This window comes from Cyprinodon tularosa, unplaced genomic scaffold (genome assembly GCF_016077235.1).
Source record: "Cyprinodon tularosa strain WSP-4 unplaced genomic scaffold, ASM1607723v1 ctg1077, whole genome shotgun sequence".
In the NCBI taxonomy this organism is placed as follows: domain Eukaryota; kingdom Metazoa; phylum Chordata; class Actinopteri; order Cyprinodontiformes; family Cyprinodontidae; genus Cyprinodon; species Cyprinodon tularosa.
In genome coordinates, this window is record NW_024037868.1 from 3,410 (window position 1) to 18,118 (window position 14,709).

At 35.3% G+C, this 14,709-nt stretch overlaps 1 protein-coding gene across 1 annotated transcript in view; it reads right to left on the bottom strand.

Moving 5' to 3' along the window:
- Positions 1-1,256: 1,256 nt before the first annotated feature.
- LOC119786994 (polypeptide N-acetylgalactosaminyltransferase 18-like) overlaps positions 1,257-14,709 on the bottom strand; it is a 55,165-nt gene continuing 41,712 nt past the window's right edge. The window contains exons 2-3 of the mRNA XM_038290615.1: positions 5,984-6,179; positions 1,257-1,461 (exon numbers count right to left, since the gene is read on the bottom strand). Coding sequence (XP_038146543.1) covers positions 1,272-1,461; positions 5,984-6,179 — 386 coding nt within the window. The 3' untranslated portion in view covers positions 1,257-1,271. The remainder of the gene's footprint in view (positions 1,462-5,983; positions 6,180-14,709) is intronic.

The window sequence follows — 14,709 nt, forward strand, 5'->3', positions numbered from 1 at the left end:
GTTAAATGGACTCTTAGGGTTTTATTCTTTTTCTTTTAAAACTAATCACTTGGTCTACCTCATGTTTATTTTCTAATAGCGTGTACTGTTTTGCATAGATGTTAGATTTCTTTAAACCTGAATTATTAGAATAAAGACATCAGTCTTTAACTTGCAGTTGTTTGTAATTAATATACGAATGGTTTATCACTCAGGCCAGATCCACCCTCTTTTGGTAATAGTATGGATAAACAGAGGTAAACAGTTCTTTGATTGATAATGAATAGCTCTGCTGATAACCTAGCCCTGGCCACTAAATTGGTGGGAACACTTGGATTTTAACAGCCGATCCAGGAACCATCCAGAGGTGAAAGGTACAAACCCTGGTAAGTAAGCAAATTAGAGCTACAATTATTCAATTAAGAACACTAAATTGATTTCACCTCCAATTTTGAATAAGATAAATAATTAACTACAACTCCAGTTTTAGTGGATCATTTATTCATTATCTAGAGGATTTCATTTTGCACAACACAGTGTTTATTCAAACCCAGTGAATATATCCTCTCATATCAGCAAACAGCTCTAATCTTTCAATTCCTATTTCTTTCTGAAGAATACTGGAGCTTATTATACTTTTTTTTTTAAACTTTAACCATAAAAAAAAGTGTTTCTCATTTGTTTGAAGGTAGCTGATTTTCCAACTGGCATTAAAACTTATTGGAAACTTTAATAGAAATGCAAATTAAAACTATTGTTTTAATATCTACATCTATAATTATTTGTTCTTTCTTTGTTGAATGCAATAGTGATTCCATACTGTGATACTCATTTTAACAAAACAAAGCAAGTGTTATTAAAAATAAACAAGAACCTTGGAATAAATAAACAGAATCAAAATATCTTTAGCTAAAAATATTGCTATAAGAGGGATTTCTTGCAGATACAGGTTACTGTATAAAAAAATCTGATTCTTAGTAGCTTTTTACAGCAAAACCAACAGAAAAAAACTCATATTGTGTGATGTTAATCTTCAGTGGGTTTCAAAGTATGTACAGGTTGAGTAAGTGTATATAAACAGGCTGTTATCTCACAGGAGCTTATAGAAAGTTTGTGAAGAATTCAGACTATCTTCTCAATGACAGACCGATGCACACCGCCTCCACATGCTGATAAAGCCACAGCTGCAGAGACTGTCACACCTGATTTTCAAACTCGGCTTGGGCTTCAAGATATAACATTTAAGACTGGGTTTAGCATGCAGTTCTGAGCTGCTAGGTGATAAAAGTGATTTATATATATATTTTTTTTTTACCATTATTGCTGTTGTCGTCCACCAGGATAATCTCTTTCAGAAGGTGGGAGGGTGTCCTGTTGATGGCAGAGTGGATGGATCGCAGGATGACTGACAATGCCTCATTGACGAATATGAACACAATGCTCACTTGGGGGAGGTTCAGAGCATAAGTGATATTTCTGCACCTGTGGAGTACAAAGAAGAGGTCAGGAAAGCTTCAAATACTCAACAGAATACAAATTTCTGTTTTGAAATACGTTTATATTTTTAGGTTTCATATCAGTCCAGCTTTTTACACTACAATAATAACGCTGATGCAGCTTTTAATTGTAGATTAGTCTGTAAAGTCTAGAAATAATTAAATATTAATGATAATCAGGAGCAACGACAGCTCTGCTCATATCTTCTTTTTTAACAACAGTTGTCTGCCAATTTAATCCTGGTGTTATTCTTGCTATCTGACGGATTCCATCTGTCCATCAATAACCAAGAGAGTATCTGTCCTTTTAATTGTTAAGAGTGAGTGGTGATATAATTGGGATATCCAATTTATTCATATCCAGCCTGCTACAGTAAATGTCACACAGTGGTTGATGATCTCCATTCTCTGCTCCCTGCTGAATTTACAAAAAGTGAAATAAAGACAAACTATGTGTGATTAACATTTTGCATTGCAACAGTTTTGAATGTGCACAGAGCTAGTATTACTGGGGATAAATGGTCAGGGGGAAGTATGGTGCAATGAAGAAAAGACCCTGAAGGTCCTTCAACTACGTAGACTTATATGAGGATGCAATCTAACCTGCAGCTGTATCAGTTGTGGTTTAAACTGGGTCACAGCCACCATGTGATATTGAAAAGTTCTAATTTTGTGTGAGCCTGGTACTCTAAGCCTAGGATTTAATCAAAAGTCAAATTTCAACTCTAAAAGCATTCTTTAGGGATAAGGGATTTCAGATAAGCCATTTCATAAAAATCTTGAATTCCACTATGAGAGCAAGGATCTACACAAAAAACAGAGACTTTAATCCTGTCATGGAGCTCAAAGCTTTTTTTGTTTTATAGTTTTTTTCACATTATAAAAAAGTCATTTTCTATCATACCTTTTTTTTTTTACCTATAACAATGGCTTAATATGCAAAGGAGATAAAGATCAGTTAGATCAAATGAACAAAGGTATCATAATGTCACAGCTAAAGAATAGGAGTACAAATATTCATCAAAGTAGGATTGTTGATATTAACAACAAATAAATGCATCTACTGTATTACTGCCACAGGTAAATCGCACAAGATGTTGCTTTTAGACTTTACACTATTTTCCAAATTAATATTTTCCGAACATTTCCTATAAATAAATTAAAACAAAATTAAAAAAAGATGTATTTTTTTTTATTTATTGATTATTTATAAAAATGATAATGAAAATTTGTGGTATGCCAGTCCTCATAAATGTGTCAGGAAAACTAGTAGTTACATTTTATACATCTAACAGATGCTTTAAAATCAGAATGGAAGATAAAAAAATACAAAATAAAAAAAAAAAAAAATAAAAAAATAATTTTTTTGTAACATAACACAGTAAAGTATAAGATTTCTTCTGAGAAACCACAAAATAATCTTCTTGTAACTAGATCAGAGGGAAACCCATGGCTTATTTCTATGACTGCCTTGTTTGGCTCAGCACAGACTTTTGTTATTGCAAGTTGTTTAATAAGCGGCGTGCTTGAAGTGGTATGCCAACTGTTACTTCTCTTTTTTTCTGCATTTTTACTTGTTATCTTGATCAGTGCCCCTCTGGGGTTTTTGGGAGTACTGCAACTACATCTACGTCAAGTATAAACGTGTACATTGCTTCTATGGGCTCGCTTAAGGTGCACACAGACTGCGCGACAACCAAACACGGAAGTATATCTCGGGCTTTATGTTCTAAGGTGGAGCATATGATGATGATGAAAGCGAGAGTTGCAGAGCACACAGTTGAACCACAAACAAAAGCACTGCAGGAGGATATATACATAGCTGCTGCTATAACAATGGATCTCTCAGAATCTACTTTTCTATATTTAATAAAGAAACAACAAAAGCGTGAACACGTAAGTTATTGTAGTTTCTCATAATATCTGCTGCTATTTCATTTGTTACCATGAAAAAAAACACTTTTGTACAGTAGGCTGGCACAAGTTGTCGCTGTGTCCAGTCAGCTCAAAAGATTCTGCTTCATGTCTCTTCTTTCCTTGAACAGATTTGATGAGTGCAATTCCAGATTACTAATGCATACAAATAACTTTGAGTGCTACAAATTTAACAGTATGGCTTGCCAGGTTAAGATTACCACTGACTAAAATGTGGATGCTGTTGTATCTGGATAAAGCCAGTGCTATTTTTGTTTTGTTTTTTATCTCCCCCGAGTGCCTTATATGTCTCTCTGGATGTTGCTGCACTTTTGTGGTTGACATGCCTCTTTGACATTAAGTGGCAGTTGGGGACAGCACCGATAGACTGGCAGACCGGGGTGGTTGTTCCCCTTCATAAGAATCTCAGCTGTAATAGAAATAATGTGGCCCAATAAACCCTGCCTATGCCGTCTGATGGATTGCATGAGTTTATTGGAGTTTGCCCCACCACTCCAAGTGTGCTTTGCAGACCTTAAAAGACCTTAACCGTGTCCCAAACAGTTCTCTGGGAGCAGGGTTGCTAACCAGGTGTAAAAAGTCGTTGGCCCTTTACTTGGGGCAATGCGGTCTCTATACAAGTGGAGTAGGAGTCTTGTCCAAATTAACTCTGACCTGTTTTCAGTGTATGTTGGACTCAGGTGGGGCTGCAGTCCTGTTGATAACTTTTGTGATCAGGATTTATAGACATCTACAAAACTTTTAAAGTTGCCATTGAAAGTTCTTTACTGGAGCACTGTTGTGATTCTCCTGTCTTCTTTGACTTGTCGCTGGTGCCTAATAAAGCAATCATTACCTCAGAGCTTGAAAGCAATGAATTCATATCCTCATTATTAGCTTTCTTCATATTTACTTTCATAGTGACATAAAATATAAAAAGAAAAGACTGATATAATTTTCTTCCATATTTTATTAAACAAATTTTGAATAACAAAAAACCCTGGTAGTTTTTTTTCTTTTTTTGTCGGTTTTAAATATAAAAACATATAAACAAATGAATAACAGATGTGTATGTGTCCACTGTTGCCAATATTGCGATAATTATGGCTTTTGCCATAAGGTTCCGCTTGGTAGTTATATAAGAAACTTTGTCAAAAATTATTTAGTGAGTAAAATTGTATAGAGTGGAGAGGAAGATGGAAAGCGAGGTGAGAGAAGAAGAGGGGATAAGAACTTAGGGGAGAGGGTAAGAGATAGAGACAGCAAAGAATGCATGAAAAGAGAGAAAATGAATCAAAACAGCAAAAATAGACAACACAGAAGATATAGGAGTCTGGTTCCACACCTGTAAGAGACAAGAGAGCATAACAACAGCAAAAAGAAGACAACAGAGCAAAGTTAACATCAACCAAAGCTTCCAGACAGCAGATATCACTTAGATATCCAAGAGTGTGGAAGGCAAAACCTGTAGTGATTACACAATATTATTCAGGTAGGTATATATATAGTATATATAATATATATATATATATATATATATATATATATATATATATATATATATATATATATATATATATATATATATATACATATATATATATATCTGTAGCTGCAGCTCTGTAACCACACACATATTGATGCGGGGCATGTGCGGCTTTTCAGCTTTGCGTTTCTTGAACCCAAGGCTACGAAGGATACAGTGACACTGTCCTTCCAACCGGCAAAAAAGGCTGCATTTGTCTGCTGCATAGGTAAGAGTCTTTGAATCCAAACAGGACACAATGCCATGCTATGACATAACCGGCTGCCCAATCTGGCCTTTGGAGGATGCACCAGCCGAATTACAGGTCAAGCACCCCCTGGTGGCTAACAGTTGCACACTGTTGCTTTAAATGGTATTGTCGTCAAAAAAAATTTTTTTTAATCTTTTAATTGTCACGATGCTATTCTTTATTCAGAACATGCCAAAAGTGGCATTTCACTTGATTCATGCATCTCTGGGTAATCCTCATGAGATCTGCTGTCTTAGGAGCAGTTCCACCCCGACCTGTGAAAATTAATGGAAAAAGAAAATCTAAGTAATCAGGCTCCCTCCAGGAAGCACCTACCTTAACCATGCTGTTCCAGCACCGTAAACAAATACCCACTTTCTCCAAGTCAGGTTTGGGTAATGGGAGGCAGAGCGCAATGGTTCTGGCCCTCTTTAACAGCTTATTTAAACAAGGCAGCAACCTCAATTTTTAGCAAATAAGTCATTAATAAAAAGTTATTAATTTAAAATGTTTTTTTGACCCTTAACAAGTCTTGTATTTTGTTAAGTGATAAGAAATGTGTTGATGCAGTGATGTTATAAAACGGGAGACAAGGATGGCAGCTTTACTTTTAACTTTTTTAATTGTTTATAGGAGATTTCAAAAGGCTTAAAACACATAATACATTAAAATCTTTAAGCTAAAACCCGAGAATATAACATTACAGCAATCTATAATAAACCCAAACTATTTGTTCCTTGTGATCTTCATAAAGGTATTTAACAGATCACCATTTTTTATGACGGTCTGTATAAAGAGTGTAGCTTTCTGCAGTCTTACCCATCAGGCCTGAGGTCAGGAATTGGCCTGCTTAAGGACAGATGATCACTGAGGTAGGCGTTATACCCATAGTACTGAAACATCTTCAGAGCCACCCTCCGGTTGTCTGGGCTCAGCTCCTGGCCCCAGTGAGCAAACAGGGATGAGTCAGAGAATGAGGAGTCCGGTTGACTGTCTTCTGCTCTGCCGGGTGTCTCTGGTAGGCATAAAAGGCATAAAAGACAAATGGTATGAATATTTGTTTGGGTCACAAGGTAAGGTTATTTGGACAAAACACCCTTTAAGCTGAATAATACCTCTTATAAAAACCTATTTTATCCCTTGAGCTTGATCGGGTGAAAGGTGGCATATTACTTAAAGCCAAAGGCTGGTTGTCCTTCAGCAGAAATACAGTCAACACTTAAGGGTTTGTGAGGATGGTAAGAATCATTATGACCTTGAGCAAATTATTTTGATATACTGTCAGTTCATAACGGATATTCAGAAGGCTTATTTGTTTACTACTTAGATTAATGAAGCTCAGTTCTCAAAATAAAACGCTATAATCAAGAACATATGTATGTTTACATTTATCCCTTTTTTGTTTCTTCACACCAGATTTCTTGTTGGAAAATAATCTAACAATAGAATAAACCTAAACAGTGACTTTACTGGAAAGAAATTCAATAGTTTCCTGATCCAAAACACAGAGGATATCGTGACTTAAAAAACACTAATTTGAAAGATCCGTAGTGCTTCTAAGATGCTGATCTAAGCCTTGAGATGAATGTCTGCTCTTTTATGGAGCTTTACTCACAGCCAAAGGCTTAATTGAAAAAGACCAGGCAAAATAAACTGAACATCATACTGAGAGTAAAACTGCAATTGCCTATTTTCAAGAAAACCTCCATATGAAGTATCCTGAATTTCCTGTAGTTTTACAATTTATCACTGTAATTTTGATGATTCAGTCTGCTGTTATTTCAGAAAGTTGATTAATGAGTAAGGTATAGGAATTAAACAATGCCTGTACATATCATTCATAGCCTTTACGATTTTAAAGTCTGCCAAAAACTAAATGTACACTTATTATCTTTTAAACCTTTATTACCACCAATATGGCATACCTGAGAATATTTACAATAATTCTTAAACAATACTTTCCTGATTTACCTCTAAGTCAGGAAAAACAAAGAGCATTTTAATTAAAAGTCCAAATCAGCTGGAAATTAAATCTAAATAAAATTAGCTCCTGCATCATGTCTTATCCATTTCATTAAAGGACAGGGAGCATATTCAAGCAAAAATAACAATAAATGAAGGCACATTTCATTATAGATGCTCAGCATTTTGTATTGCGGCTGACAGATTCAGGTCATCAAGAATTGCTCAGGTTTCACAGCTGCCTTTTCCTTTTCAGTGAAATGCAACACAGAATAATAAAAAAAGGTTTCTGTACTCTGGTAAAGATGAATTAAAGGCTTAGTGAAGTAGATGATGATCAAAAGTAATTTAAAGAGCTGGGGTACGTTTCAAAGAAACAGGTTTTCTGAAAACTAGAAGTTTTCTAAAATTGAAAAAAGAGAAAATCTCAGTTTTTCATTTCACAAAGAGAGTTTTCTCAACCTTTGTTTCAGTCACCATAGTAACATTGTCCCCAGAGCTAACCTGGGTGGGAGCAGATTGTCTTCAGTAAACTCAGTGTCCTTATGCCTTTTCATAGTTTTTGTGGTTAAAAAAAATAATTCACAAGATCTGTGAGGTATTAAAAACAAACACTGCATGTCCGTTTGACGATCTTATTAAAGAATGATCGGCTTTTTCTTCACAGAGAATTACACATTTATAGGGAGAAGATTCTACAACTCAGTTCACAGAATATTAAATGTATTTGTTTTTGGTTTGTTTAATATGAGCGACATGCAGATCATTTTATTTGTTTTTATTTATTGTTTTTCAAAGTACCTGGAAAAACTACTAAAATCATTTTCAGATTACACATAGATTATTTAATTTTGTGGGGGGAAAGTGCCTATTCCACCAGTGGGGTGAAATAGGCACTTCCTGTTGTCTGTTTTCATGGTGACTCGTCAAATCAGATAATGGCTAATATGAGTGTCTTTCATGGGCCCAAAAAATTCCTGGCGGTGCACCCTTTCCCATCTGATTCTAGCCTTGCTAGGCCCAGGTTCCCAAATAATACTTTTCCCATTGTAAAAAAAACAAAACAAAAAAACAAAACTGTCAATCACAGAAATGGTATATAAATAGAGAATGTATAAATACACATATACATAACAGGCATATGTGTGGTGCATAAGCATTAAGGCTGATCCAACATATTACAGTTTGATGCGCAGAATAGGAAAGCCAGTAACTTCAAGTGCAAAGGGAACACCAAATAAAGGCCAACATGTTCAGATTTTTGAGAGCACAAATGGTTTGAAAGAGTAGTGAAGAAAGCCATGTTTGATAAAAGACCATCACTGAACACTTTGTCGGGAATGCATATTCAGCTTGATGCCGCTCAAATACACCATGCAGCATTCCAACTACAGAGTGCTCTGGTGCGAGCCAACAAAATTGACAAAAAACTGAGCGAACGTCTGGTTGCCTTCCAATTTAAGCCTGTTTGGTTGTATCTAACAAAATTGTTTGACAGATTGAAAAACCTCCATGTTTGCCTAACTTAACAGGGGTTCACATTATTTCTGCTAAATGTCAGATCTGTTGAAAGTGAGCTTTGTACTCTAATAGGCCATAAAAAATTAATCTGGTAAGTTTATGTAAAGCTTTCACCTTTTAGATGCATCATTCTGGTTGTATGTACATAATCCTGTTTGTTAGTTCTCCATATTAAGCTAACATGCATGGAATTCTGTCAAAGCTGTGACTGATATCACTCTGTGTCCCTTGCTGCTAGAGCCATGTTTGAATAATTACCATTGCAAGGTGCAGCAGCGTTTTTTTTTAGAAACATGTTTTTTTTTCATGAAACAAAACATCTGCATTGTCAAAAGAGCACAGTAACACCTTTAGTATCAAAAATCGAGAAGTAAATCACATCCAAGTTGAGAGAAGACAGTGAACATATATGCCTGAGGCAGAATAACTTCTCACATCCAACATAGCTGTTGAAGTTTCACAACTGTGAAACAGATGGAAAGACTCTCAGCTCTTGATAAGACACGATGAAGGTTCGCAGGTCTTTCAATCTGGGTAAGTCAGCCTGAAGCCCCATTTGCTTGACTGTTCGTGTGGTGATTAATTAGGTCTACAGAGACATTTCCCTCAGCAGTGAATCCCTTAAGCAGCAGTGAGGGCAGGTTGGTGTTGTTTCAACATGGTACGTTGGCCAAATTGATCTTTTCAGATTATGTACATAAAGACAGTATTAGCCAGAAATAATAGCACATCCACTGTTGAATTTCTATTAAAATACATCACTGTGAAGCACACTGTGCAGAAAATTACACATTTCTCTATTAAGTACTTTCACCTTGAGTTTAGGAAGTTGCGTTCTCTGGAAAATCCCTTCATCTCTAGAGAATATATCCAGAGTAACACTGTAACTATAGATAAATACCAGACAGGAAAGGTATCTTCTAGATGTATTTATGTGTGTGCCTGTCTCTTAAAAAGTAGACAGGGAAAGGGTTATCTGAGCTTCCCAGCAGCACTTTTAGCATAGTGGTAATACAATAGGTGTGCTTTTGTTGTGTTTGCAGCCGAGAAACTATAACTGTCTGCTTTCACAGCCCCAGAGAGGGAAATAAAATAGAAATATACAAGAGAAAGCCTCTGATTATCATCAACCTAACTGAAAGAAAACAACAGAAATCAGCTTGCATTTATATTATGAGTTGAATATGACCCCATAAAAATCCCAGACAATCCATTAATATTTTATCATATCATCTCAACTTTTCCCTGTGCAGAGTATATTTTAGGTTTAAGGTGATTATATTATAGTTTTGCAAAATGAACAGAAAAATGTAGCAGTATAGAACCCTGTAAAACTACTGTAGGGTTTAGGTTAGACTAAGGGGATGATTTTCATGAATTGTGGTATAATGTGGTGTTTTATGCAAGCCTCATCGTTCTTTTTGTTTTCAGAGACTACTGTAACAAAAACTATAGAATAACAAAGTTTTTATAAATTCTTAAATAATTAAAGTAAGCATATTTGAAGGGAATGTGATAGAGATCAGATCAGATATTGACTAATTAGCAGGATTGGATGTCATTGATTTGATATAGGATATTGGGGGTCCAATCTAGTGCACTTTACATGAAACTGCTATTTTTTTTTATTTTTGCTGCTTATTTGTTAATAAATAATGTAAAGTACATTTATATTTGTGTTTATGTCACCTTTTTAACTATGTTTATCTCAGAGCTAAAGCCTTCATTATGGCAAGATATAAGGTTCATTCATTCAGCCAATGCGCTCAGCCCAGTTATGGCTCTCAAATTTGATCAGAAAAAAATTGGATCGGTGCATCTCTAGGATATAATAAATACGAGAACATCCTCTGCTCTGAACCCTATTTCTTTAATTCCTCAGCCTTCTAGGGAAAAAAATATTGCCCTTCTGTGGCCTTTTTGCCTCATAAACGGATAAAATGCACTGATTTCACAAAATGCAAGTCCAAAAGTGAAAATCACTTAGCAAAATCAAAGAGACTACTGTAAAAGCTGCTACGTGTGTATAAAGCAATACAGCAAGCAAGAAATGGATTAAGAGATTTAGAGCATTTATATTGGGACTATTTGCTGTATAAAAAAAGAGGTATTTGGCCTTATAGCTATAGATTTACAATTTACATTACTAACATGTTTATTTTACTGTCTTTTGAAATGTTCCATGCAGTAAAACTTGTATTTCTCAGTGGTTCTTTAATCGGCTAATATTTCCGTAAGGCTTTGCTGCCATAATTACCAGTTCAAATGTCAGTTATGTCAGAGATATTATATCAAGTTTTTTTCTTTCTATAGTGTGTGGGTTTCCTCTGGGTGCTTCTGTTTCCTCCCACAAATATGCATATAATGGTAACTGGTATGCTCTGAGGTGAAAGCGGCTGTCCGTATATTGTTGTTCTGTTGGACCAACAAATAATTTCGCGTGTAACTCTTCCCACACAAACCTTAAGTACCAGGATAATCTCCAGTTTTTTGTCTCTATACAGGATAAAACGAGTGCTAAAAATAGAATGGCTGTACTTATTGATGATTATTAAAATGCTTTTCTAGAGCCGCATCCACCAAGTCACCCACAAATAAGGAGACGCTTATACAAAAACTGGTAGGGAATTTAGGGCCTGATCTATTACAATCTAAAAATAAGAAGAACTTAACTGCTTGTGCAAACATAAAAAATGCATGTTAGGAAGAAGAGATCAGAGAAGAAAAAATAAACTTTCTTGTTTGTGTGAAAGTAAATAAAAAAGACCCAGGTCTGAGGTATTCCCCATAAGATGACTTAGATGCACCAACATAATGAAACGGCCTCTGAAATTTGGATAATTCCAACCGTTCAAGATCATTGTTTTGGTTTCTTAAAGCAATGTTATTTAAAAACATCCATGAAATCATATTCCCAGATATACTGGTGGCTCAAAAAACATGTTATGATGGATGGAGAATTTCTGTATTTTTTTAAATAAAAAACATTGAAGTATTCACTGAAAAAAAAAAAACACCTAAACAAATGAATTAAGATGAAAATAAATGACAGAACTTTTATTTAAATTTAATTTAATCTATGATTATCATTCCTAATCCATAATTTAAATAACAAAATTACAACGAGTAGCTTATTATTTATAAGTGCTGCATTTTTTTGCAAAAATTATTGTTTTGAAAGCACAGTTGTTGCAGGGTACTTCTGCTGTGATGATAGAGGTTAAAGTATGTGGTTAAATTATCAAAAGTCAAGTGTAAGGTGACCCAATATACCCACACACCCAAATTCTTGAGCATTGCTTTATATACAATTTCTCTATATTTCAATTTCTTCCATCCCCAATGTGTTCCCGTGCCCATTGATAATTCTGTCTCTCCGTCATCATTATTGCAACAATTGCCAGATATTTCTGCATGCATATTTGTTAACCGACAAAATACGGATGCAGTAATTACTTCCACAATCCATTTCAGATTAATAATTGTTATTGAAGATTTTTTTATAGATTTGCATGCCCTCCTCCAAGTTTAATGCACATTCTGATGATTAGCATATGGTCTGCATATTCATTGAGGCAAATAATCATTTGGACTTGCCATTTCCTTATGTCAAAGACTTCTGCCGTTGGCTGGTCAGCAGATGTGTTTTGCGCTCACTATCAAATAAAAATGTGTACAGAGCTTTAGTAGAAGGAGACCTAGAGTTTGGTTCCTTTATAAGAGGCACATCAACAAGTGGAAAGGGAAGCTGTGATAAAACCCACAGCCTTTGATCAGAGTTCTTACCAGCATATTTCAGCATAATAGGCAGTTACAGTAAAAAAAAAAAAAAAAGTCATCGTTATGCTGAAAATCAGGCTGATAGGCTCATTTTTTATAAGCAAACATCCCTTGGACTAACAATTGGGCTTCCTTCCCAGGACATTTAAGCACAGAAGCTTGTTATGCTGAAGAATTAGAATTACAATGGAATTATGCCAAGACCCAGTGTTGTAAAGTGCGTAATGGCCACAGCCACAGAAAGTTTTTTTCTAAACACATTCGCCTAGTTATTGCAGACACAAGGGAAGAGTTGTGGAAATGTGAACCCCGTGCATTTTAAGACTTTCATCGACTCACCAAGCAGGTGAACATACAGCTGCCAACTTAGCGACTTTGTCACTGTTGACAATTTTAGCAGCAGATTTTGAATATATTGTTAACTAGAACTGGAAGTAATTGCTGATTATATGTCATTCTAATCAAGGGTAAAACCAAGTGCTTCTAATCAAGGGTAAAACCAGGTGCTCAATTACCAGGTGTACCTTTGTGGCTTGACATTTAGGCCCAGCTGTTAAAACCCAAGGTGTCTTCTACATCAGTAAATATCAATAACTTGGTTTACAATTCAAGCAGTTATTAATCATTAACCACAAGGAAAATATTTGTCTCTGTCTATTCAAATTGTTACTCAAAGGAAGTTTATTAGGAGCATAGATATACAGCAGACAGATGTGTGACAGTGGTTGTCTTTGGTAACATTCAAACGAACCAAAATTCACTTAATCAATTAATAAACAATTACCAATAAACACAATGCATTTGATTTGAAAGAATTGGGATTTTTTATGAAAATAAAATGCCCCCCCCCATGATGTGAGGGGCGCAATGCCTCCGTTTCCACTGCAACCGATAGTAGATAGTTTAGTGGTGAATACAGCTAATCCACAGCTAGCAAATGCATCCAACAGGCCACGAACACAATACTGCAATCATCTAACCCTGGTACATCTGCAAAGGTGGGATGGTAAACACAGGCCAGGAATCACAAGATGTCAGACCACGCCAAAACCGGTTCATAAATATCTTTGGGCTATAAACCAAGCTGCTCTTCACAAGATGGCCGACACACACACATGCATTTGAGTGGCGGCGTGTGTTACAAGGTGAATTCGGACTGGGAGAAATGCACATGGAGACAAATGAATAAAACACAGACAAAGAGATTATAAAACACATTTTAGGATTATCAAATATGCAAATGATGTGATGACATTATTGAGTGACCCCCGAAGCTACTCTTACAAAATCCTAGTGAGAAACCTGTTAGATTGCAAGATGTCACTTTTTCTAAAGAGCAGGTCTTTCCCCTTTGCTCCTTTCTTTTTATGGAGAAACAAAGTGGCAATACTCAAATTCTTTTGGGCTTTAATTTACAATGTGAATCAAAAATATATCAATTTGTGCATTATTCAAATGTTTTTGAATGACTTTCTAGTGCTTCATTAAACTCTAATTGAAACTGAAAATTTACCCTAAATATGACATTATCTTTAAATCCAGCATAAAGTGCATGGGGTAAGAAGCTAAAACATAAAAAAAATGTTGGAGTCACAACAATGACTGTAGATTATTTTGACATAGAAAACAATTGAGATCACCTTCTTTTAACTGCACGTCTTGATATATAGATTTGTTGATACATCTACAATCTAAATAAACTGAGAACTTACAGAAATAATTTGCAATTCAATGGGTATATGGAAAGAATATACAATTATATAAAAATTGTAAAAACCCAACTGATATAAGGGAAGCGACAGGAAATGATTCAATTTGTCTTTTTTGATTGATCACTTCTATGCAAAAGCATTATAGTACATTACATATTTTGTGACATTATCACCACAAACCTGTTTGACATTTTTGATAGAGCAACAAAAACTAAACCACAAGGAAGAGTTCAAAGGAGATCATAAATGTTTTTAAAGATTTTTGTGTGTTGTTCATTTGTAGGCCTCCTTTGTCAAGAGTTTCTAAAGCAACATTTCACTAAAATTCCAGCTGTAATTATTTTGGGCATGACTCCTTTGGAACAATGGATACATCTTATCCATCCAACTACTGTATATGTACACAGTAGTTTAAGGTCAAACTGTTAGAGTGCACATTAGATTAGCCACAGAATATTAATTAGAATTAATTCACTGGGTCATTCCAAACATTTGATTTTGGCCATTCCATTGTGGTACGTTCTCAATATTTGGGCTTCCTATTAGAATTTTAAGACCCTTCCATTGCTC